Here is a 27016-nt window from a genome sequence, read left to right as displayed (position 1 = left end):
ACACCAGTATTTGTCACATTCCACAGAATTCCACAGTTGATGATCAACTGTAATAAAATGTTGCGGTGCATTGTTTCTGGAATAGAGTTACATATGTGGGTGTGTTGGCCTCATGTCTCAGAGGTCGCTGGTGTTATTGCACAATACTGTACACTGCTAGTGTGCCATTGGGTTAGTGTGATTTGTTATAAGCATTTAACTTCCAGTCAGTTGTTACAAAGGATATTAGAGTGAATAGGAGTAAAGCCTTTTATCTAGCCTAATCTTAGTTCAAGCTGCTTTTCAGTTTGTTTTGGTAGATCTGCAAAATAAAATAACAGTTTGGGGAGAATATGTCTCTGTTATAAGACTGAAAGGGAAACCTCTTTCCATTGGGTGCCAAAGGTCATGTTATGGCACTGGGAAGAGAAAGGAAACTATATCTGGCTGCATTTGTTTCCAGAATTTAGTGAAAAGTGTTTAAGTAATCACTATAAGACTTGACTTGTCATACCTAGCATTTATGGATTTTCATTAAATCACTATGTAATATAATCAGTCATTTAACTGATATCTAACTACTTGAAATTGAATACACGTTAATCCAGCGAGGAGTTGGCCCTAACTTTCCTTCACTACAGTAAATGTTGGCCTCATTCTGTGTTTTTGGCCTCCAGTCATCCCTGCTTACTTCTTTGAATGTACCACAAGAAAAGAGATGCGGTTTAGAGAAACAGCCATCCCTCTGGCTTTTTAGACGGCTGTGTTTTGAGTAGACAGACTGAAATAAATGGAAATTACGTTTGGATGGAGGAGGTTGTATTAATTAGAGTTGCACAGCGGGCCAAGAACAGCCTCTGTTTTGCTTTGATGATTACACATCTCCATTTACATCACTGAAGGAGGGAAATGCAATTAGACAAGCAAGTGCTAAAGAGAGAAAAAGAGTCCTGATGATGTTTTTGTCATGTGTCTTAAACTCTCCATCCTTTTTGAAGAACTGGGGCTTATATGGCAAGTGATTAATATATCAGCCCTTGTGTCGCCTTGTGTCTTTGACACAGAGTTGCACCATGAGTTTATTAATTATTTATCCAGGCTTTTGCAGATACACTCCTGTGAAGATTTCACACAGCTTTTGTTGTCCCCTTACAATTCTGAACAAATAAAAACTCCCAAAATATTTTTAGGAATATCCATGAAGACTGGACATTGTTCAAAACAGATGTGATCACATGATAGAATAGATATTTGTACATGCAGATGCGTTTACACGTTTGTCATTGCATACAGCCTGTTTTGCACAAATGCTGGGCGTTGTGGACGCCCACTCGCCCACTCTTGGTCTCACTGAAGGTCATTTTGAGATCTGCACATGGCAAAGAGTGATGAGCGGAGGGTGGGTCCTGCCTTTCTGCTGTCTGAGCACGCAGCAGCTCTGCGATCTTTTGAGAACCTCAAAGGAGACCAAAATCCCAAACACACCTACAGATGGGTCTTTGATTAGCTCTTGATTCAAAGTCCTGTCTCAGCCCTTTAGAGAGCAGGTCTAAGCTGTCTTTGTATAGGATGAGAGGGATGCCAGTTGAAGGCAGCAGCCGGGAGCTTGTTGGTGCAGCTGGACTTCAGTTATTTTGTGTTTTGTTTGTTTTTTGGCTAATTTGTCCCCGGCTGGGACCAATCTAAACATGCTATTTTGTCTGGGACAAATGTTTAGGCATTGATCCATGAAAAAAGACACAATGTAACTTTTAAAACGCACGGAATGTAAACTTACTTTAAGAGTGGTTATGTTGCAGAAGAGCCAGATAGTGACCTGTTATGCTGTAGGCATTACCTTGTGCCGTACTTTAAGTAAACGCACTGAAAGAAAGCAGCTGCTTGTGATGTTTCAACATCAGGGGACTCGAAAGTGTGGCAGTTATCAAGGATATCTGACCTGCTTATCCTTTCATCTCTGGAGGGAAATCCAGGGCAGATACACACAGCAGGAGGCAGGTGGATAGCAGAGAGAGAAAGAGAGAAGGGAAACAGAAAATGCCTTCTGAGGGAGGAGGGGTTATCGGAGGGGTGAAATGGAGAAAAGGAACGAGCGGGAGGGAGAGATGCACCGGCTATAATCTGAGTCACATGGCAGATCTTAAAAAGACTGCTTCTCTCTTCTATAATCGTGGCATTATAACTTTAGTCTAGCCCATTAATATCTGCTTCGATTTAATTCAGATGCAACATTAAAATAGAGGGAATAAATTGAATTTCCCAGTGTGGGCCAGAGGCTTTTGTGGCATAGCACTAGCAGTAGTTTTGCAAAACAGTCCACACATTTTGTTTAATGCATTGCATTAGAGTTGATGCTGTGCTCTGTCTTGAGATGGATGTTGAAACTGGTGAACAACAGATTAATGACCAGTAATCCTATGTGTAAAAACCCTTAAACGTTAAATACCACAAACATTCCTTGTTAATTCTTCGTTTTTTCTCATGCTGTATAAATATAAGCATTTCTGTCTCTTTTCCATGTATGTGATTGCTTCACTGAGACATCAGTGTGAATCCTTGTAGTCCTTGGATGTCATTGTTCCACAACTCTGATTTTGTGCAATAGCATCGGTGTGGTGTGAACTCTTGCTGAATTTCTCCTGCCACCATAGTCAGTTTAAAACAGGATGCATTAAGTTGGCAATGAACAACGTGATGAATTGCATTGCATTTTAGTAGCTGCAATGGTTCGGGGTTTGATGATGCGGTTGTTTTGTTGTGGCTCACTCTTGAAACTGACTGGGCTGAAAACTGAACATGTTGTGTGTCTGTGTGAGGTTGTACAAGCATGTTGTTTTATGCAAAAAAGATCATAGCAGGGGTCTGCCCAGGAAGTTTAAACCTTGGTTTAGTTATGAGGTTTAAGTCTAAGTTTAAATGTCATGTAGCTCCCTCTGGAAGATAGACTGGTTCATTCGCAGTTGTAATGTCATCTAGGGCTGTGGGAATAAAATAATTCACCACCTGTCTCGTACCTGCTAATGCCAGTGATTGGGATTCAAATGAATCTGTTGTTACTCTTTGATAGTTACTTGTTCCTTACCATAAAGCCCATCCAGCCAAGCAAGGACCACTCCAAGCCAGCCCTGCATCCTTTCTGGCAGGGCAGGGCAGTGCAGGGCAGGACTCCGCAGGGATTTATCATTCCTGCTACAGGCATAAGGGATTTAACACTGTGTGTGTGTGTGTGTGTGTGTGTGTGTGTGTGTGTGTGTGTGTGTGTGTGTGTGTGTGTGTTTGAGAGAGAGAGAGACAGAGCGAGAGCAAGAGAGAGACGATGAGAGAGAGGGGAAGAGGGGAGGTACAAGAGAGAGTGCATGTGGCAGCCGTGGCTCAGCTGGTTAGGGGAGAGAGAAAGAGACTGGAACAGATTCATCCCAAGGCTTGTTGCCCTACATGCCTACACACACACATACACACAATCTCTCTCTCTTTTACTTTCTGTCTCTGCCTGCCGTGTGTTCATTTGCTTATCTTCCACAGTGTTGGGAGTACTGCACTGTCTTTTCATTTTGGCAGACAGTCGCCAGCCTATGGAAGACACTTTCTGCAGTTTTAGCTCAATGGAATAATCAGATGTCAGAATTGATCCTCATGAATTTGCTTTTTTAAAATTTAACAAACTGTTTGTATAAAAAAGGCTCTGCGTTCATACACTAATCTAATATCAACACATATTCTGCCTGCTAGTGACACATTAGCTCAAAATTGGTATTATATATTCACCAAATCATCCTCAGCTGTCACTGCTGTTCTCCCTCAACTCTCCCATCAGTGTGTGTGTTACGTGATAATCAAGCAATTTGATCCCAGCATCATGTTGTAGGCAAGAGCCCATCGTTCATCATCATTAACCATCATCAACAGCTTAAGCACTCTCTATAAACAACCCTTTGTCCATCCTTATCTTCTCTTGCTGTTAGTTTGGAATCCTTTATCTTCCTCTCTGTCTCTATATCTGTTTCTCAGCTTTAGTGTAAAATAGATTGGCCCTGTAAACTGTATTGTTCAGTGTTTGGGGAACTGCTGTCATACTAGTAAATTTTTAAACCTGATATTTGTTGCTTTTGAAGATCATTTGCTTAAGGTGGTATGATTAAAACATTGTGCATCCTCTGCTTTTTCTGTTAAACTGGCAGTCAACAGTGTTTGGGTAGCACAATTGAGCCTCCATTTTTCTGGGACACTTCAAACCTGGTGGCAGGCAGAATTACAGAGTAAAACTGAGACATACACAGAACCAGTCTAAACGATGTCATTGTTCTGTAGCCTTTGTAGCATGTCATTTTCATAAAGGAAACAACTTGGTGAACCTGCAATCTCTAACTCACTCTCTAATGTCTCTAGGTTGTAGTTGTAGTAGTGGGACTATAGCATTTCCCTTTTTTAGGTTCTTGTACATGTGCACGTCCACACACATGCTGTCCTGAATGAATGATTAAAAAAAATACCATTTATAAGTTTTGACTCTTCAAATATTTGAATTCCCTAGTTGCCTTTGTGAGTTTAAACAAAGTAAAAAGGAGCCAATACATTCTGCTGCCTCTCTAGTGTGCCTCCTATGCTGCTGACAGACTCCACCAACTTGCAGCTGGCTAGTGAAGTTCTCGTTCTGCTCGGTAACCACAGCTCGCAATAGATCTCCAGTGCAGAATCAGTTCCACCATTGCCAGCTGAGTTAGTGAGTCTGATTGCAGAATGAGATCCTCTCTGAAGCAGCGAAGCAGGTGATTGCAAAAGTAAAAAAAATCAAAGAGATGCGTTAGAGGTAGCTGGTTTGCAGTGTTTGAAATTAAAAATAAGAGCAAGGGATTTGTTTGCTAGTAAACTGAATGTGCATGGAGACGTATAAACAAAGATAAAAATAACAAATGCTCAGTGAGTCACCAGGTGTTTCTCCACCTTGGTAATCCAAGTGTGAGAAGCATAATTGGTTTCCTCAGAAAGTCAATCAAGAACTAAAATATTGATTATTCTAAAGGTTCTCCAAAAACATAATCCAGCATTTTATTCATTGATCATCTTGTAATTTTCACATTCCTGCTGTATTATAACATTAATTATGTAAGATTCTTGGTCAAATTTAAAAAAAAAAGAAAAAAAAAAGAAAAGAAAAACTTTAAAGGCTCTTGACTTAAAAACTCAAATGAAATGAATTTGTTTCATCACTGGAGTAATATGTACAGCTAAGTTCCCACACATTCTGCGTGCTGATAACCACGTATCATGCTTGGATAGGACTGAAATTAAACAGGAATGTGCTTACTTGTTGTATTTGCCCTCTGAGGTGCTTTAGCTTCACGTGCTCATGCATAGCAGTTGTACTGCTATGACAAGACATTTGCAGTGCTTACACACCAGATCATCGATGGTTATCTGCATGAATCACTGTAACACAAGGGATAAGGATGCACCGATTATGACATTGGGGGAATCTTATCACTGTCATTTTTTTTCACAGCAGTTTATCAATATATATCACAAGCTTCAAGGTTCATTTTTACTGCTGATATGTGCAGAGAGGAGGTTAATTCTGGTTTAAGTATTCTTTATTGTTAGTCAGATGAAGACAAATACACTGTAGAACAGCATAAAACTTTAAATACATTTTAAATGAGTAACATAGGCATATATAATAGAGTAAAATCTTAATTCATACAAGTAATATGCTCTAAAGTGTTAGAGAAGAACACAAACAAAATGGAAAACTAAATTCTTTGGTCAGTTCTAAATAAATAGAGTAGATATTCATACAAAAAAGCACCTGTATACTGTAGCTTTCCTTTTTTTAATAGATTGTCAATAATGTGAAACAGTTTGAAAAACTCTACAAATCAATAGATAAAAACCCATTATCAACATATCTTCAGTAGCACCTTGAGGCAGCTGTTATTGTGATTTAGCGCTATATGAAAAAATTGAGTTGAGTTGAATTTAAGAAATGTTTCACGTGTGAACATGAGGGGGAGGGTAAACAAACTCGTACATTCACTCAATTGTGGTCACCCTTTGCTCCAAAGCAAAACAAAAATACATTTTTTAAAAAGACGCAAGAAGAGCAGTAGTGTCTCAGTGCTGTCTGACAGAAATGTTTATGGCCAGGTTGGTGATGAGGGCCAGTTACTTAAATCACAGAGTCTAATCTAATATTTTTGACTGTGCTTTTACAGTAAAGTTTTTGTCATAAGGTATGGTACGGGGGAAAGCGCCTGGGAGTGTATGGTTTTGCATTGTGTGTAATCTAAAGGATGGCACTGCTTCACATGACTTGTGGTGTTACCTGCCTTCCACACAGTCCTACTCGGGTTCTATTTCGGACTTTAAATAGCCAGAATTTCTCCCTTTTATCTTGCTAACACCCCCAAATACTGTGTATGGCTGCGGTAGTTCAAATGTTAGCATATGTGCTGCACTACACTTTGTGCTTTGTGTGTAAGCCTAACCTGACGTGGCTCATACTCTATTCCAGTCGTATGATTGGTTCAGCGTGGCCATGTTCTCATTGTCATTGGCCGTTCGTGTTGTTTGTCGAAACATGGAAGGAATGAGTTCAGCCAACTTTATATTGACCAGCTGTGTTTATGGCTTTATTGCCAAAGCCCCAGCTGACGCAATTTTTTTTCCCCTTTGTTTTTATTTTTGTGTGTTGTTATTTCTTCCCTTTTTTGTGGGGGTCAGGAAAACAGTGAAATGATTCAATAAAATAAAATAATTAAATATATTGTAAGATAACAAAAACGTTCTTCTTAAAACGTAAAATATCAATTGAAGTCAATTGAATAGTGATAAAAATCTATTTTTTTTTTACATGTGAATGTCTCATTTTTCGCAAGCAATACAAAGATTCATAGATTCAGATAATATTAATAATACATAAATGACCCACACCTTTTGGTTACTGGATGTTCAGATGACTGAATAGTGAGGTAAGCCTTTATTACTCATTTGCGTATTCTAATTAGATGAATTACAAAGATAATCTTCCTTGCTCAATATTTCTTCTTGTTGTCTTGGAGTAGTTTTTGGTGTTGTTGTCTTTTTGTAGTTGTACATCTTTGTAAAGAATGCACTGACCCCTCCCAATCTGCCATCACTTTGTGGAACGGTAATTGTGTTGCCAGTTAAGTGCTGGGAAAATTTGTGCTCAATGGTAACTCATTAATTCACTATAGATTCTGGCCCACAGCATGGCTATTGTAGCAAAGTCCTCAGAAAGCTTGGGAATGCCATTGAGTGGGTTGGGCCTCTCGTTTTATGGCACCATGTGACTCTGCTCACTATGAGTTGTGGTTTCTGAGTTGCGTAGTTTGAGAATGTTGTGCAATGCGAAAGGCATCATGTTTATACTTCTGTGGATTACTAAAATTCAGCTCTTATCTTCGTAAGCTCACAGACTCTCTGTACAGTGGTTTTTGCTGCTTGCAACTAATTTTTCCACTCCTGGAGTGACATGAGTACAGCGGAAAGAGGCATTGCTGAGTCACACCTGTGCTTAATGTGTGCATACGTGTGTGTGTGTGTGTTTGCCTCCTTGGTCTGTGTAGTACAGTGACTTCCAGCCACAGTGTAAAGCAGAAACCATAATTTACATAAACGAAGAATCCCAGTGTTTTGTTTTGTCAATGTTTGGTGTGTAACACGGACACTCTTTGAACTCTGCTGCTTGGCTTTGCCATAAAACAACCTGCTGTGTGTCAAATGAAATGGTTAGGCTCTCCATGAGTAGTTCCATATTCATACTTATTTTAACATAATCTTAGTGTTGATTTAAACTCCAGGAAAAGGCATACCACAAGCAGTGACACCTTGGCTAACTACTCGTGTAAATGCTCAGTTTACCCTTTGCACACAATGTTTGCATAATGTCCCACAAGCATAATAGTTAATATAGCTGAAAACATTTAAACATTCTTATCTATTTTTTTGAGCAATTTTAAATACAAAATGAAAATGTATAAATGGTTTGCCGTTGCCCTAACATTGCACCTGACATCCTGATGCTCCCACTATAATCTTCCTTCTTTTAATAGCTTTTTATTTCCTGACAGTGTGTGTCTGTTTCCCATCATACCCGATCAGCTAATCAAAATCTTAACTTTAGTATAAATCAATTGTCAGTGTCAATCCACTGTTTTCCATTTGACTCTCCCATCTCAACAGCCGAGAGTTGTAACCAAGCCTTGGCTGAGTGCCTGTCAGATGGTTGTATTTCACTCCTTTGTCAGGCACAAACCGCACAACACAGCCGGGGAAGTTTCTGGCAAGCTAGCAAGACACAAACAAGCTGAGAGATGCACAACAGTGTTACCAAGATACACAGACTAGAGAAGGATGCCCTCCGTACTAGTACATCAACTTAGCATTACAGTTATTTGCTGATATCAAATTTGGGGAGGAGAAAATTTGGGCTAACAGTGTAACTGCTATTCACTCTGTATTTGTTTTTCTCTTTTCAAAACAAGAATGACAGTCTTTGTTTAATCCACTTATCAAGTTCCTAGTAGCACATTAGCACATTATAGACTGAGGGGATGTGGCTGCACAGCCATACATGGTACATAAAGATGGACTGTGATCCCATCCACTGGTTTTTAAAGTCCTGTTTTGAAGCTGAGTTGAGCCTTTCCATGGTTGTCATCGTGGTGTTTTAAACCTGGATTTGACAAGCGAGGGGTGCCTCTGACTGTGAAATTGCACACTCATTGACTAATTAAAATCACGTTCAAGTCATCAGCCTGAAAAAGATCATTTTCTGAAACTTAGTGTAACCATAACTTAAACGTACATCTGTTATGCTGTCTGTGCAACCAGGTCTGCACACATTTGCACAGAAAAGTTGTCTCTCTGGGTGGGAGAGGGTGCGCTTTTTTTGTATCGCATTTGAAAAAAAAAAAAAAAAGATGTGACACACAGAGCAAGCTGCCAAACATTAAGTATGTTCGAGATATTGTCCATGCTTACTTTGATGCCCAAAACATAACTGAGATTCTTGTTTAAATTTGTATATATATTCTAGGTTAATTCTCTTGTTGAACTTGCGGTTTCTTGTCATTGGATATTAGTTAAATTAATAAGAGTAATTTAGATTTTAGTACCCCTGAAGTACTGAATTTATCACACCTCTGAGCCAACATGTATCACAGTACATGGCAGCACATGTCTTCGGGTGAATAGATGATTACTTACATTGAAAGCCACTGTGGGTTATTGTAATTTTTCACCAAAATCTGAATCTGATGTATTTTGTTTCCCTCATATTAAGTCACCTCAGTCCCATTCACATTACACTCACATTTTCACTGTTCTGTTCTGTGTCAGAGTTTTAATTTCGTGCTCATTGAGTGTTAAAAGGAAAAGGAAAAAGGAGTGAGAATGAAGCAGTGAGGGCGGTTATGGCAAAAAGCTGCAGAGCCTAATGTGAGGGAAACCATTTGGAATGAGAAATGAGCTGAGTGAGAGCCTCGTCTCCTTATCTGTGCATTCCTGTAATGTGTGCATGTGTGGGAAGGGAGGGGTAGGGTGGGAAAACTGATTGTTGTGTGTTCGGTTATTGGCTGAATTCAGAGTTCCAAGTGCTGGATCTGGTTATCATTCCAGTGCTTTGGCTGACAGTTTGTTTCCACCGACACAAAAATAAAGCACAGTAGTGGATGTTTCTGTTCTCTGGATACAGTTCACAGTGGAAAAACAAAAGTTTCACCTCCTGTATGTGTCCTTATGGCATTGAGGATACCACGCTTTATCTCCACTGCAAATATAGATACCTAGATACCTGCATAGAGTTGAATGTGATAAACCAAAGACTGCTGATAAACTGACTGTTAAATTCTACGAAAGAGATTGACTCGTAAAGCGATTTCCTCTCAAGATTTCTCACCCTGTCTCACATATATTTTGATGTTTTGTAGAATAGTTGAATACAGCCTGTAAAGCATGTTCATGCATTGGATTTACGTTCATTGGTTTATTCCACACCCATCTGCACACAGAAAAAGAGAACAAAAGAAAACTATGAAATCTGCTCTTTTAAGCAAAACATTGCCCACTCCTTGGATAAAAATCACCAAAGTATAAACTGCTATCAATGTGGCTGTTTGAATTTTTTTTTTTTTCTAAGAAACCCGCAGCCTAAACTAAACTTAAAATGGAAAGTCAGAATCACACCAGAAGTTACTGTTGTCCTCTATGACCTCAGCACTTCCTGTCTCCCTAGGCAGAGAACAATTAGTGTGGTTGGGCTGAGATGACTTTGCTGCTGGACAAGCTGCACATGAGATGTTAGCCTAGCCTAGCCTAGCCTAGCAGTGTGTTTGGGTCAGTGGGTAGCAGTGAACAGCCCACTGCACACCAGCTCTGTGGAGCTGCACTGTGGTCAGTGACAATAAGCAGAAACTGCACCTGACACAGAGCCTCTAATGAAGCAACAACATCACTGCATTCATTGCATTAAGATCTAGATACAAATATAAGCTGCAAATGGACATTATGCTTAAAAAAAATTCAGTGCAGTCACCAGTATAATCTGGTTAAACGCTAAGAGGTTCTGTATAAATGATCTAGATGAGCAATTTCTTTACAGAGGCTGTAACTCAATTATCTGACAAGATATTCACCCAAAATCGAATTCAGAATCAGATTTAGTTCAAGCTCTGACTGGTCCTTTCCTAGTTGGCAGACATCCTCAGGGTTAAGACACGGTTGTTTGCATATATGTCCAGCTTCTTTCGTTTGAGTCTTAGCAGTTCTGCAGTTTACTGTAAGAGCCATTCTTGCTGACAAGAGGTGTTATACATCTATCCATCCATCCATCCTGTTCTGTCTGCTTTCATGAGACTGCAGCGGTAGACTTCACAGAGAAGCATGGCTCAGATTAACATTTTAATCCAAAAGCCTGGATTATAGGTTTTGTATTTTATTCCTACCCTCACTATTCTAGCACTGAGTCTGTCAGATAATTTTAGTCCGAGGTGTGTGTGTGTGTGTGTGTGTGTGTGTGTGTGTTTTATTTTTTGTGAGTGTGTGTATCTTGGGTGTTGCGTTAAGGAGAGTCCTGATGGTGAGTTTTCCCCCTCTCTCTCCAAGAAGCTGTGTGACAGAGTAGAGCTGCTATTTGAAACTAATTAACTCAAGCATATTTGAGCATGTCAGCACAACCGTACATCATCGCTGACTGAGGCTCTGCATCATCGTCATCACCGTCATTGTCATCTGCCTATTGGCTACACGCGCTCGTCCGCGCGCCTCTCTCCTCCCATCATAGTAACAACCTGCCTTTAAATTTGCTGCTGCTGAATTCATCTGTTTACCACTGAAGGTGACGGCAGTCACTTTGTTGCGGTTGTTGTTAAATGTGTTCTTCGTGGAGCTGCACAGTAGACATTAATCTGAAAGACAGGATGTAAAAGCATACCACTAAGGCTTACACATCGCATTTGTTTGCTGTTGAGTGCTTGCCCTCCGGAAAGAGCGTGCGTGTCTCTAATTAAGTGTTGTTTGAGTGTACTGCTGCCTCACTCTTTCCTTTGGGTCGATTAAGAGGGGAGATATGGTTTCCATGGATATAAATGCCCCAGTGAAGGACTGAGTTTTTTTAGTAAAGGGTAGTGATACTGTCAGAGTCACCAGTCTGTTCATCTTACTATCATTCTCTGTTGTACATGATGCAATGCTAGCAGCTGATATTTATCTGTTGTGTTGTATATTAAACTGTACCGTTACGTTTTTTTTAAAGTAATATTTATTGGCTTCGCTAGCCGAGAAAAAAAATGAATGAGAACAAAATGAAACATAGAAATGCTGCTGTTAGCCAACTTTGTACTTTTAACTGCAGTATCAGCTAAGAAGATCGTATCAGTGCATCCCATCTACTCCTGTTCGATCTACATATGCTTACAGATTAATAAAAAAACTTTTTCATTCTGCAGTACAATCGAGCAGGTTGGCAACAGGGTCAGCTAGTAACAGCAATGTGACCCTGGTATATTTGATTAAGATCACAGTGAGATAAATGGCCTCCTGGTCATCATGCGCTGGCCACTCCCCCTCTAACGTTCCCTCCCTGTGAGCTGTGAGGTTTCATGTTATGAGATAATGCTATGCACAGAATAGTTTTTAATAGTTTGCACAGAGATTTCTCTGGAAGCTGGAGCTATTTCCTGCAAACAGGAAATGGAGTGTTTTCCTGTGGGTGCTGTGGCTGTGCTTGCCTACATCCTGCCTCAGGCTATCAGAGAGGAGCAGGCACAGTGACCTAAACCTTTGCAGGAATTTGCCTCACACTTGTCGGCATCTCGACACTGGCTTTCACTTGCCTGCAGTTCAGTATTTCTTTCTGTGCCGCTGAATAACTTAATGTGAATAATGAGTCGCTCTCACTCTGTGGCAGAGAGGTCAGTGCTGACCAATTCTTTCATCTTTTCCTCTTTACTCATCCCACATTTTCACCCCGTGGGTTGCTGTCAAAAACGGCACCTTGGACTTTGATACGCCTTCGTTATAAAGCATTCCTGTGCTTCAAATGAAGGGAAGGTAAATGAAGGGAGGTGGTGAGTAATGGGTTACTGGACAACAGTTTCATTGGTGCAAACTGATAAAGAGCTTGTGTTGTTCTCCTTGAAAACCTCCCCTTAGCCCATGGCATTACTCATAAGATGACCTCATGGTCACCTTCTGCTTTGTCAGGATCCTTTCATGCTAATAACTGGATTAAGTGAGTAAAGGTGATAGATAATTAAGCCTGTGTTGCATATGTTGTTTTTTTTTTTCTTACTATTTTGTAGTCCGTGCCACCACCTGGGGGTATGAGACTAAGTTTTTGCATTAGTGGATGTTTCCAGCTGAATGCTTGAATTTGTTTACACAGAATAGATGGGTGTGTAGTACACGTATTTTAAATGCGCTGACATTGTGCACACAGTTTGTGTAGATTCTCTGTAAACATGCACACATTTGAAGACTACAGGAACTGAAATGCTCGTGATGAAAACTATTTATCATTTCTCTCTGCAGCAGGTTATTATTGTCCTTTTCATCATTCATTTCATTCCAGTCGGTTCATCAGTATGCCCCAAAGAACTGGATTAGTCTGCGTCTTTGAAGAGCCTGAGTGAGCTGTTATCATCTGTACTGGACTGCGTGTTGTGGTGGGCCAGGCAGGGCCAAGTAAGTCCGGCTGTAGCTTGAACAAAGAGGCCCTGTAGTGTTAGATCATGGCTGGTGGGTGTGTGTTTGTGCGTGTGCACGGACAAGTACACATGTGTGTAGTTTGATGGCTGCTCTTTGTTTCTCAGCCCTAGGCCTCGCTGGCCAGGGCTCAAGCCTGACTAATATGGCTGTATAAATACACTAGGCTGCCGTCAGTTTGCGCAACATCAAGCGCGCCATTGTTTCACGCAGCTCTGGGACTTCAGAGATAATCCTCATCGTTTGTTCCCGTCTGTATTTTTAATATTGTTTTGCTCCAGAAAACGAGACACACTTGTGTTCATATTTGTTTTGGCCCCACGTGTTCACTGATCTTTTTTGCATGATCGAAAACATTACTGCAATAAAATATGAGCTCACCGAATTACCTTTTGACACTGAGCTTGAGTTTGATAAAATCTTTTCCACACAGAAAATTCCTGTCTGTGTTTATTTGTTTTACACAAAATGAGAGCACACATGCCTCCCTTATCCAAAGACCAATTAATTAGCACTTTTGAGCCTCTGTTTGTTATTCTTTTGATGTCTCTTAATAGATCCTTTGTTTTAAATATGCTAGTTATTTTCCTCATGGAGTGCTTTCATTTACCCTTATCCCAGTTTTCCTTAAGCTTCATTGCTGCCTGCTTTCCATCCTACTTATATCTCAGACTCAATCAGCAAGGCTGTTAATCGGGACTTCATATTACAGTGTTTAATTACCGCAGTAATCTCATCTGAGAGGCCTAGCTGTAGTTCCAATAGGGTAAATGTTAGAAGTAGACTAAGAGGATGACATGGTCTCTCTTCTTGACCATCTTTAATGTAAACTTTGTGTTTATAATAAACACTGTATTTCTTATGTGGCATATGTCATTAGGGAACCTCCTTTTAGTCTTAGAAACATCAGTAAAGACAGTGTTGTTAGGTTTAAATCCAAATTAAGTAGTACGGTCAATTTTTTTTTTTTTTTTTCAGGCCTTATGATGTGATTGGAAGTACAGCTGACATGCTACATGTGCAGTTCAATCAAAAAGCACGCTTTCTCTCATACCGCCTCCACTCAATATTAAATTGGAATTTAATTAAATCCAGGCCATTATCAGTAAATTTCCCATTTTTCTTATGAGTCTTGTAATTAACCTATTGCCCCTCATGGCTCATACACTCAGTACTAACTGTACGCCCTCCCGAGCGTGGCTTGACATCAGTGTGTGAGCGCTGTAGAGTTTGGACGTGTGGGACACTTCAGTGTTCAAAGCACTCAGTTTTAATGGAGCAAAATGAGTTTCATCCCATTTCTTTTTGTTTTCTGAACACATTCAGCTCAGTGTTGTGCATTTGTGCGTGTCTAAGGAACAAACAGGAACTCTTCTCTCAGGAATCACATGCCTACGGTTTAATGTACAATATTATGACTGTCAGTACCATATATTGAATCTATATGCAGCCAGCATATTGCAATCTTATCAGTGCAACCCACAGTTCAAGAACAAGGCCGCCTGACCGCCTGGTCACATGATCCCAGCACATTGTTGTTTTTTATAGTGTAGCCCCACTCTGCCTGTCTGCCTGGACTGTTGGCTGAATGAATGGATGAACGGATGGATGGATATGTCACAAAAAACTTTACAGGAATGGATGTGTTTAGAAATGTAGTGGGGGTGCTTTGGTTAAATGGGTCAGGTCCCCACACACTATAGAAGTGTTTCTGTGGGAATCATACTGGCTGACAGGAGGGGAAGGAGGGATTTTTGGGCGGGGGTGGTAATAGAGGGACACCCAAGCCCTCCGCGCCAATTATGGACATAAATAACATACACACAGAGCTTCAATGGAAATTGGGATCAAGGGGTTAACTGTATTCTAAAGATTCAAGCCAAGTAATTCATTGGCATCGAGTTCAGAGGAGTAAATGGGAATGACTGACCACAAACCCAGTAATAGCAGCAGAGGCTAGTGATTACAGGAACACCCTGCTATTATTTTAAGTACTTAAACATGCAATTTTTACACATTTAGTTGTAGTTGTTTATCAGTAAGATTAATCAGCAAATATTCTGTGCATGAAAAAATGTACAGGCTTGCCAGAATTAGCCCAAATATAACTTTTGGTTATTTGAAAGGCTCCTCTCGTCTCCTCCTTTCACCAGGTTGGTTCTTTCCATCGGATTTCAGCAAATGTAGGTATCTAGGCTCTTGCATCCATCTTCTGGTTTCTTCGTGTTTAGCTACACTATTATGTGAGGCATGTCAGCAAACACCAGACACTGACTGTTGGTCACATGCAGTTGGCACCTCCTGTAAGCTGTATATTTAGGATAAGGGACGGTGATGACAGTAATGACCATGATGATGTCGAAGATGATGGGTGAGATGGTTTGGGGATTAGGTGATGATGAAGGGGTGCTGCAGTGGGATTATCACGATGACAGGGTGGACAGATGACATGGTGTGTTGTTTTTTTGTTTTTGTTTTTTTTAAGGAAGATTAAAGAAGGTGTAGTAAATAAGCACCCTTCCATGTGCAGTGGTGTGGGCTGTGTTCCTTGTTTTTTTGCTGTCTACTTTCACAGTGGACTGTACTGAGCACTCTGCCACAGACAGCTGTACCATCACTCCCTGCAGGCAGGCAGACATGACAGCAGTGTTGCGTCATCAGCTGGAGGAAGGCTGTAATTTAAAACTAGATCCATAGCACTGTGGGAGTTTAAATAAACAGTGATGTTTGATAAACAAACTGAAGAGTATCTTTTTGACCCAATAATAGCAGGAATGTGGCAAGCTAATAGTTTTATTTTATTAGTTCAAAGGCATGTCCCATTTTTCATGTAGATATTTCATATGAAATATTTAGAAGTAAAAGCAAAGAAAAAAAGAGGAAAACAATGCATCATATAACTTTATAAGTAAGGAATCAGTTTAATCCAACACAGCAGCACAAATAAGCAGCTAAATACCTTGGTTGCATCGGCTCTCCGCGTTAACCCAGCCAGGAATAATATAGGAATGCTCACTCAGTCTTTGAGGCCTCAGTTAGTCTCTGGCAGCACTTTACTCATGCTGCTGTCATTCATAATCTTTCCACATGCAGACTTTTGGTACTCCAGGACTTAGTCATGCAAATAAGCAAGAGAGGTTACCTTGCTGGTAACCAAACAACCACGCCGTCTCCTGACAGGGAACAGAATATGGAAATGTTATTTGTAGCTGCAGTTTAGCCCTGTATAGTTATATATTTAAAATCCATTAGATGTTGTCATTAGTTTAGCTGAGTGAGATAATGTCAGAAATCTAAAGGAAGCCACATAGATGATGATGTGCATTCTTAACACTGGTCACTTTTTTGTGTGTTGAACTAAAGTAATAAAATGTCTTTCCCTTTGGTATTATGCTTGTTTGCTGATCAGTCAAAAGGGTTTTACACTATAGGCCACATTCACCCATTTGCACACATTTTCATGCAGTTTTTTATCTGTTTTACATAAACTCGTGCATTGATGGATGCCTCAGGGTCAGTTTGAGGTTTACTCCCCCCGCCCCCCCCGCCAAAAGATGCTTTCACAGTAGCCAGGGATTTATAGAAATATGTTTGGTTTTTTTAATTTATCAAATTGCATTTGAGTGTACACATGTAACGAATTAACAAGCTGCAGGACTGATCCTTTCTCTCTCGTCTCTTGCTTTGCAGAGTGCGGCGATGGAGGAAACCGTCATATGGGAACAGCACACAGTTACCCTTCACAGGGTAAGTGTTTACAGTTCTTTAATCCACTCTTCCCTTTCTCCTCTTTTGTCATTCTGCCTCTCTGCCTGTCTCTGACACCCAGATCCTGTAGTATGTCTTCTGTGTTTTTCACTTTTCCCTCCCTGCTGCTTTCTGTCCTCTGCCTGTCCATGTCTGTTTCTCTCTGCTGAGTCGCCCAGCTGTAGCTGCAGGATGTGCAATAGTGAAACAATAGTCAAGGAATCCAGATGGCAGGAAACAAAGCAAAGGAAGACAAAAATCAGCATCCACTTCCTCGCTACTTCATTTCACTTCCTTCCTGCTGGCGATATGCTCTTCTCTTTAACACAGCACTAGAGAGCCTTTTTATATGTGCTTTTTGTCCTGTAATTATGATCAATTGCACCACCTAACCTCTGCAGCTATTGTCAGATTGATGAATCACTGACTCACCACTCTGGTGCAATTCACATCGTCAGGCTAACTGTCAAACTATCAAAGAGATAGAAGAGTGTACTCTCTGTAGGCTTAATGTCTGAATGTACTTTGCTTCGAGACCTTAAACTCTTGTTAGTTGATACTGTTGTGTCGTGAGATTGTCTTGAGCACCTGTCTAGACTGCCCTGCTTGCTGTAATCTAATTAGTAGTGGCTTTATTGAGACTGAAGGAGTGGCCCAGTGCAATCTGTGGTTCTCAGCTTTGCAGCTCTCCTGTATTGTTGTGGTTGTAAGATTAGCTGTTGCATCACATATCAAGATCTGTTGATGTGAAGACAGAAACCGAGCTCTATGCTACAGTTTTTGCAGATAATTGTCTGAAGATCGGCTGCTAGCAGATCAGAACAATACTAACCCAGCTTTTTCTCCTTTGCCAGTTTGATCAACATCGCACAACCTTGCCTATTAACCTAAATTGTCAGATGTTTACAGCAAACTCCATTACAGTTACAATGCATTTACCATTTGTCTTATTGTGGTGTATATTTGTCTTTGTATAGGCCCCAGGATTTGGGTTTGGCATTGCCATCTCGGGTGGGCGAGACAACCCTCATTTCCAGAGTGGTGAAACATCTATTGTAATATCGGATGTGCTGAAAGGAGGTCCTGCAGAGGGTCTGCTACAGTGAGTGTTGACTGTATTTCCTTTATTTCATTGGCAGTAATATTTTAAGCAGCATTACACGGTTGTGAGCTGCCCTAATATACGTAATGTTGACTCATTTTTCTGCACTGTTAATTATTTTCTATTTATTTATTTTTTTCAGAGAAAATGATCGAGTAGTAATGGTCAATGCAGTCTCTATGGACAATGTAGAGCATGCCTATGCTGTTCAACAACTTCGAAAGAGTGGCAAAAATGCAAAGATAGTAAGTACAACACTGAATATATAGCATGAGTCAGGGCTAAGTACTTCATGGTCGGAGAGCTAGGGACTAACAGGCTTTTAACATCGTAAATGTTCTCTCTTTCAAGACTATTCGCAGAAAAAGGAAAGTACAAATCCCAGCGTCACGGCACGGGGACAGGGAGACGATGTCTGAGCACGAGGAGGAGGACAGCGATGAGGCTGATGCTTACGATCACCGCAGTGGACGTGGTGGACAAAGTGCCTATGCAGGTGCAAGCGGAGGCACGGGCACTGGCAGGCGTCACGATCGGGAGCGTAGCAGCAGTGGGAGGCGGGATCACAGTGCCTCACAGGAGAGGAGCATCTCACCACGCTCCGATCGCCGATCACAAGCCTCTTCTGCTCCACCCAGGCCCTCCAAGGTCACTCTTGTCAAGTCCCGCAAAAACGAAGGTGGGTGATGTGTCACCAGTCAAAAAGGGTGACTTCTTGCTTTTTGAATCCATCCAATTTGAATAAAGTCAAATTATTGAATGCACAAGTTTCTCATTTACTGATATTCACAGTAAGGTCGATCACATTTTTAATTACCTGCTAACTTTATTTGACCCAAGTGATCGGCAACTGTCTTGTAGTGTAACTTTGTTATGCTTAATCACCCTTGAAAACAGAATATGGACTGCGGCTGGCCAGCCATATCTTTGTGAAGGACATCTCTCCAGAGAGCCTTGCAGCCAGAGATGGAAACATTCAGGAGGGAGATGTTGTACTTAAGGTGAGAGGAAAGACGAGCGTATTTGTCTGGCCTGAGATGAGAGTTTTCAAAGTGGTTAAAGCACAATAACTGGGAAATCAGCTGGTCAAAAAATGTAATCTCATTTAACAGTAGTAGAGTAGAGCATTTATCGGACGCCCTTTTTACTTGAAGTTCTTACAATTGTGCCCTTGTAGTTGGCGATCTGCTGAAAGTGGCTTTCAGAATGAGGTCACAGTTCATTAGTATTCAGACTCACCAGCAGAAATACAACACGTTGCATTATTCCTTTAATTTTTTTCCCTATTCATTCAGACTTTGAATAGATAAATCCCCCTTCTTCCCAAACAAATGCCTGTTGAAATCCAGTTTAATGTTTCAGTTTTACTGAAGAGAAGTTGAATCATTTTCTAGTTGAAACCTGATCACTGGACAAAGTATTACATAAAATAATGTGTATATATAGAATAGTTTTGCTTTAATATGTGTAGTCTTGGCTTATTTTCACTCTCTGTGCTTATGAACAAACCCTCTGTGTATTATAAACACATTAAATACGTTTATAGCTTCCTCTTCTTCTTATAGGCTGTGCTCCTAACTTTTACTCTCATTAGTTTGTTATCACAGCACACTGTAGGCTCCACAGAAAAACTGCAAAGAGGATATTATGTATGTTTACTTCTTGTGCTGACTTGTTCCTCTTCCTCTTGCAGATTAACGGCACAGTTACAGAGAACCTATCACTGACAGATGCCAAGAAGCTGATTGAGAGGTCAAAGGGCAAGCTGAAGATGGTAGTGCAGAGAGACGAGCGGGCCACGCTGCTCAATATTCCTGACCTTGACGACAGCATCCCATCAGCCAATAACTCAGACAGAGATGGTGAGACAACAAACACGTACTCGTGGATTGCAGCTAACATTTGATTGCACAACTTGTGTGATGATGTTTTTTCCAAGAGATGTGATTTATTTTAATGACTGCGATGTCAAGAAGACGGGTTTATTTATAGAGCGCATTTCAAAACACCTCTACAACTACAATGAGAAACAGAGAACAGATCCTCACAGATCATTCCAGCCTCAACTAAAATAACATGTTTTTATTGTTGTTCCAAATCTCAAATGTCGATTTATTTCATTTATTGATAAAACGGTAATACGTACTTCAACTCATCTTTCACAGACATTTCAGAGATACATTCACTGACATCCGATCATTCCAATCGATCCCATGGGAGAGGAAGTCAATCCCATTCGCCTGACAGGGTTGAAACATCCGAGCATCTCCGCCACTCACCGCGGCAGATCAGCAATGGCAGGTAGGACACACACACACACACACAAACACACACGCACGCACACACACACGCACGCACACACACACACACACACACACACACACACACACTTTGGACAACAAATCTGGTTACAAGGCACACTGTCACCCACCCTCTTCGACCTCATATATCTTGCTCAAGACATAACATACATAAACCATCACAGTCCCTCTGAAACCATCAATAATTTCCAGTAATGGATTTCTCTGGGAAAGAGCTGAGGAAGGAAGTAGGGATTGATCCGCTGGCAGATTAATGCCTTGCTTTTAAAGTATACTAGACTGTTTAATATTAAACACAAACCTGATTTTGAACCTTGCCGGAATAACTCTTTTAAGTAGCCTCACCATTGAACCTTTAAAGTGGAGTATATATGAATAATAACACACACTTTTAATGATTATAGTCCAATTAATAAAAATGATCTGCACACATTATGTGTTGTTCTTTCTATCAATTTACTGTCTGTCTTACTTTTTCTTACTGCCCGTTGCATCTTTCAATATGTTGTCAGTCTTTACTGTCATTTAGATTGCATAGGTTTTTGCAGCTGGTTTATAGATGGGTAAAGATGGCTAACACAGGACACTCTCAGTGGGTGTGGAACTTGGGCATTGAGTGTGATGAGGTAATTAGCTTTTCAAGACTTTAATCCAGTTAATCAAACAGGAATGGGTGGTGAAACAGGAATGGTAATGTTAAGAAAGAGACCCATTTTGCAATGAGAACACGTTACTGGTTTGTTAATGTGGTCCACAGTAAAAGTCTAACTGTGAAGTAGGGGTGTTGAATCAGGGCCCTCCAGCGCTTGTTCCAGACTGAACTGTCACTGTTTCATATCAAAACTCCCTTTTATTATTCTTGCATGGCCTTTGGTTGCAGATACAAACTAAAAATGCTACAGAGACCGTATTTGTAGCTAGATAGACTAGAGGTTCTTTGTGAAGGATATTGTCATTGTTACATTCGATGCTAATTAACATCATCTTTTGATGTTTCTGTGTTTTTGAGATGATCTTTGTGCCATATGAGGGCAAATAAAAAAGGGTGAATTCCTCAAATCTCAGTGGGGGAAAAAAACCACAACAAAAAAACTCCAGACCAATAAAAACTTGCCTTTTTTGAGATGGTTGTTGAGAGGTTTGCAAGGTGTTCCTGATGCTCTTGCTTGTTTAACTGTCTGGTGTATCACGCTGTGCCCGACTGTGGCGTGACCCTGCATCAGGATGAGTGCAGGTTCGCCTTTGCTTTGACCACACTCTTCCACATGTTCCGTTTTGAACTCTTATCCCTCTGTTATCGGAGTATATACGCACAAAATGTTTGAAGATTTTGTGCATATGTCAAAGTCAAAGACGCACATTATATTTTTCATGCATCTGTTTGTGTAACGGGTGAATCTGATAAGCATGGAGATTGTCATAAGGAGGAGTTGCACCTGCTTCTCATGTGGCTGTGATTTATCAAGTGAGTGAGTCTGACTGTCACCACATGGTGATGTAAGGGAATGTTTTTAGGAGCAGTGAAAGGAATTTGACATACTTCCCACAGTGCTTTGGCCCAGACGAGATGGTTTGTTGAACCTGATTGGCGTGCAGCGCGGGCATTGTTTTCTCTAGGACGCAACGCTGGTCCAGGCTTTGTGTGTCCAACAGATCATCAAAAAACAGCCCTTCATTAAGAGTCTCTCTGTGAGCTCGAGTAAAAGTTGTGCGCAGGCAAAGGGCTCCCAGTGTTGACTGTCAAGGAATTAAGATCAAATCCTTTAATTGATAATGGTTGAGCTTGCAGATGCACATGTGTGAGTAATTATTGTTTTCTTCTTAAAATATTTTACAGGTCTTTTTTTTTAAATTGTTTTCTAGTTTAAAATTCTGATTGGGCATACTTTGTTTTGCTGAAATGTATCTAGTCAGTGTTTCTGAGTGAATTTCTTTTTCTTTCTGTAAATATTCTGAGGCGTGTTAGTTATAGATAAAGGGATTGTTGTTCAGTGTGTCTGTGCAGCCACTTCTCTCCTGTTTCTTCACTTTTTCTGCATCTGCCTTCCTTGCTGTTATTTTGCCTGTGCCCATACTATAAAATGTGTAAGTGAGGGGGTTGAACAGAGGGTTCTGTCAAATGGTGTTTGTCAGTGTGACGCCTTTTTTAGCACCATTCTGCGGCAAGGAGCAGCAGAGATTTAGGCCACTCCACTCTCTCTCTTCCCCTCTGTCCCTTGCTCTTGTTCAGTTTCTCTCTTTTCTTTTCCTCCTCCTTCTCACACTCTTCATTCATCCATTCATTAAATGCACTCTGCGTTTCTCTTTCTCCAATTACAGTTATGTTGTTTATCCTCGGGGAGATTTAATTGCACTGAAGGAGTACATTTGTGATACTGAATTGTCGTGACAACTGCTGGACAAATTTGTGGGACTAGAAAAGGCCAAACTGTGGTGGAAACTATTGCAAATAAGTGCCGCATGCTGCACTTACTTTATGCATCAGTCATTTGTGTGTGTATGGATGTGCATGTCTCTTTGTTGTATGCGCATTAATGACTGCAGTGTGCATTTTATTTTATTGTTTTGTGGGGGGTTTGTACTATGAGTGCTAAATTGAAAGGGCAGGAATCAGCAGAGCTGTGTAGTCTGAGCTGCCGGTGCAGCCTGCACCTTCATGTTCTTGTACAAAAGCTTCTGAATACAGCTCAAGTACTGAGCCAGCAGTCAGTCATGTGATCAGATTGGAATTCAACCATTGTTTTTAAGCAGCAGGCCTTTCTACCCTCTTGGACATGACTTGCTAGACTTACACACACACACACACAGTTTTCCCTTATTTATTTTACCCAGGTTAAACAGGAACTGGGACTGAAACGTATCCTAACTAAAGAGTTTACACTGGGAGCTTCAGTCGGCTTTCTCTTTGTGCCTGTATGTGTAGTCTATAAAGTGTGAATTTATATCAATCGCCAGGAAAACTAAAACATTTATAAACCTTGCCTGCTCCCATTCACCCATTTTAGTCAGATTCTTCTTGGAATTTGGTTTGCCACCTACATACTGCATAGACCACACAATGTGAAAAAGGAAGAAAGAAACACACAACTTTGAATCACTAGCAGATGTGCAGGATCTTTTTGACAGAGCCACACATCCTTGTTTTAATTGCTTACTGTCTATTCATTAAATACTTTTGTCCACGTGCCCTTATGACGTAATCTACTGTTCGTGCTATTTCCTTCTAGGTTCATTTAGTGTGTGTGTGTGTGTGTGTGTGTGTGTGTGTGTGTGTGTGTGTGTGTGTGTGTGTGTGTGTGTGTCTTCCTGGTAATGTCAGCACAGGATGAAACTACCACCAGTCAACACATGAAGTCATTCTTAAACACACTAGGGGGGGAAAAAATGTTACTGTAATTTAAGAAATTCAATAACAAGTCAAAACTGCTGCCTTTAAATTCTCCTGCTTATAGTTTTGATTGTCCATGAGTACTAAATTCACATTTTCATTATAATTATTTATTTTATTTTATTTCATTTCAGCCATCGAAGTCGAGATGAGGATCGCATATCCAAACCGGGGTCCATGTCCACACCAGTCAAAAACTCTGATGATGTCCTGTCACAGGCCAGCGACCAAGCCAGCTCCAGAGATGACAAACAGTTACCCCCACTGCCTGGTAAAGAAGCCTGACATCTTCATCATCATCACCACTATCATTATCGTTAGCGTTAGTGTGTTCTCTCGTGTTTGTGTCTTTCACCACCTTGTATAGCTCTCTCTGTTGGAACCTTTAACGCAGTGAAGTACAGTTTAAGTCTTAAGGCAACCGGATATTAACTCAAGCTGAAAACAGACTGCTGCCATGGCACATCATATGAAACATGTCAAGTGCCGCCCTTAGCATAAATAGGGAGGGTTGTTCTGCAGTAGATCAACACGAAGGGCACACACAGCATTATATGTCTACTTTGTTAATGCTGTAACTGATTATGTTAAATGTTTTTTTTATATATATATATATATATATATATATATATATATATATATATATATATATATATATATATATATATATATATATATATATTTTTTTTTTTTAAATGTAATTAAATTATGTATGAATAACCTGTACTTAAACTCTTTCTGTATTTCACCCATTACAATAACCTGTGAATTATGATAGACCATGAGGTGAATGAGCTACTATGTCTAATGTTCTAAGTTTCTTTTACATTTTGAGGATTCAGTGTTACATAGCTTGGGCTGTATATATGTCTTTCATCCTTTCGCCCTCTGCTTTCCTCTCTTTCCCATCAACCCCAACACATCACAGCAGATGGAACCAGGCTCGGGGAGGGGCATCTGTCTGAGATTTCTTCCTTCCTGTTAAAAGGGAGGTTTTCCCTTCCTCTGTCGTCACCATGTGGTTGCTCATAGGGGGTCATCCAATTGAACACAACTATTGTTCAACATATTAAAGTAACCGTGACAGTTTGGGCAAAAAAACCCCAAAACAGTAACATGTAATATATAAAACATCAGATGCTTTCATTTTTATGGGTGGTTTCACTTTATCTCCCACTTGGCCATTTCATTCATATAGTGTGTTTTTGTTTACGCCAGAACCAAAGCCAGTTTATGCACAGCCTGGTCAGCCTGACGTGGACCTGCCTGTCAGCCCATCTGATGCCCCTGTACCCAGTGCTGCACATGATGACAGCATTCTCAGGTAAATATTCTGGATGTGGTGTCTTCCAAATTGAGTGCAGTATATACTCTGTAGATAAAATATTATGAGGGTGTGAGTGCCTTTTGAAAAAAAAAAAAGTATCAAAAAACAAAAACTGAATAAAGCTTTGTGCCACTTGTTCAAATTGTAGTTCAGATTCAGGCAGAAACTCTGCTTTGGCTCTGTTGTTATAACCTGTTATATTTGCTTGAATAACTGGCTGAGGTTTTTTTGTGCGTGTCTCTTAGAATGATTGTTTTTAAATGCGTGATTTGCTGACCTTTTTACTTAACTCTGTGTGTCCACCTGTGTTTTCCCGCAGACCAAGTATGAAGCTGGTCAAGTTCAAGAAGGGAGAGAGTGTCGGTCTGAGGTTAGCAGGCGGAAACGATGTGGGAATTTTTGTGGCAGGAGTTTTGGAAGACAGCCCCGCAGCCAAGGAGGGGCTGGAAGAGGGAGACCAGATTCTCAGGGTAAGTGTGTTGATAAATTAGGAGAACTCTAGTTTTTTGCTTAAGAAACCTGACGTTTTGTCTATGCACTGTACCAGATTTTGGATGCGAGAACGTGTTGCTGCACTTGACTGGTTGAAAAGAAAAAAAAGATAACGATCAGACATAGATCTCTTCATTTCATGCCATGTAACTGCCCTGTATGGTCTTGGTATTACGTAGCTTGTAAGATGATTATAAGATATTCTTGTCATTCATGTTTTTGTCCTAACTGTTGCTATTTTTGCCATGTCACATGTTCGAGAGTGAAAAGAACATCTGGTGTTGTTAAAATAGGCGAGCCATAGCGGCTAACACTAACTTAGATAATATGTAGCAAAACTATGTAATCCGTGGCCACAATAGATTTGCTTCTGCACAGAGAGACCTTGGGAATACAGTACAATGTACCCATCAGTCCGTGAGTCATTCTTAGGCCCTGCTTCATGTCAAAACTCCCCTTGTTTCCAATGTGAAGACACAATAGGGGTCGTTCTCGCATTCTGACCTCGGAACAGTCGACTGCCTGTTTCACTGAACACTAGAGTAACATTGTGGATGAGATGATGGAAACCCTCTTGATGTCAGAGTTGGATCTATTCTGACATGTTTATACAGCAGCGAGACACCTGCTGTGAAGCCACACAGTTTAACTTGTAAATTTAGCACAAGCTGGGAGGAATTGAGACTAACATTTAGAAACTGTTTATCTATTAAACCATTATGCTATCTTCTTCTCTTAATGAACAAACAATGTCTTATATTCCTCCCACTCTACGCTGTAGACCTCTTTTGTGCCTGTGTTCTCGCTGCTGTACAAACAGATCTTAGAGACTTCCAGGACATTGTTTTCCATCTTTAGGTGGTTTCCCCTCGGTCATGGTGTGCTAGCTGGAGATAAAGACGTCAAGCCCTTCTGTTTCTGAGAAGAATAAAGGTGTCTTTCTGTGGTTCAGTGACTCAGTCCATGTGTTTCTGGTTCCCCTGCTGCCCCTCAAGCAGAGTCAATAAACAGTAGTTATTGTTTTAAGGGCAGCAGCAGGAGATGAGGGGGTGGCTGCTCGGTTAAAAGGGGAATGCTTTCTTTTCTTCTGTTCCTTTTTATCCCCTAAGAAATCAGATGAGTTGTGGTCAACAAATAAAGTTGCTGAGGCAACTGTGGAGCCAAGTAAACTTAAATCCAGTAGCTTTCAGCAGCTCTTATAAGCGTTTAACAGCCATTATTAAAAATAATATTAGCCTTGAGTTGGCTTGTGCTGTTTGTCCTTCAGTAAGTTCATTTCTTCTGCCTCTGCAGGTGAACAACGTGGACTTTGCTAACATCATCCGGGAAGAGGCTGTGCTTTTTCTGCTCGATCTTCCAAAAGGAGATGACGTTACTATTCTGGCTCAGAAGAAAAAGGATGGTGAGGGATGACGGCGCTGAGTAACGTTTTGTAGTGT

At 40.6% G+C, this 27016-nt stretch overlaps 1 protein-coding gene across 12 annotated transcripts in view; it reads left to right on the top strand.

The window, feature by feature from the left end:
• The window catches only part of tjp1a (tight junction protein 1a), a 105099-nt gene that overhangs the window by 59269 nt on the left and 18814 nt on the right, over positions 1 to 27016 (top strand). For all 12 annotated transcript variants that reach the window (XM_025906015.1, XM_025906014.1, XM_025906032.1 and 9 more), the window contains 11 exons: positions 16891 to 16947; positions 17925 to 18049; positions 18192 to 18294; positions 18401 to 18728; positions 18947 to 19050; positions 19743 to 19911; positions 20215 to 20350; positions 23893 to 24029; positions 24977 to 25082; positions 25405 to 25555; positions 26871 to 26979. In XM_025906015.1, the coding sequence (XP_025761800.1) occupies positions 16891 to 16947; positions 17925 to 18049; positions 18192 to 18294; positions 18401 to 18728; positions 18947 to 19050; positions 19743 to 19911; positions 20215 to 20350; positions 23893 to 24029; positions 24977 to 25082; positions 25405 to 25555; positions 26871 to 26979 (1525 nt within the window). The remainder of the gene's footprint in view (positions 1 to 16890; positions 16948 to 17924; positions 18050 to 18191; positions 18295 to 18400; positions 18729 to 18946; positions 19051 to 19742; positions 19912 to 20214; positions 20351 to 23892; positions 24030 to 24976; positions 25083 to 25404; positions 25556 to 26870; positions 26980 to 27016) is intronic.

The sequence above is a fragment of the Oreochromis niloticus genome, linkage group LG1 (genome assembly GCF_001858045.2).
Source record: "Oreochromis niloticus isolate F11D_XX linkage group LG1, O_niloticus_UMD_NMBU, whole genome shotgun sequence".
NCBI lineage: Eukaryota > Metazoa > Chordata > Actinopteri > Cichliformes > Cichlidae > Oreochromis > Oreochromis niloticus.
The sequence above is the reverse complement of the archived record's forward strand: the minus strand, read 5'-3'. Positions and strand labels throughout refer to the sequence as shown.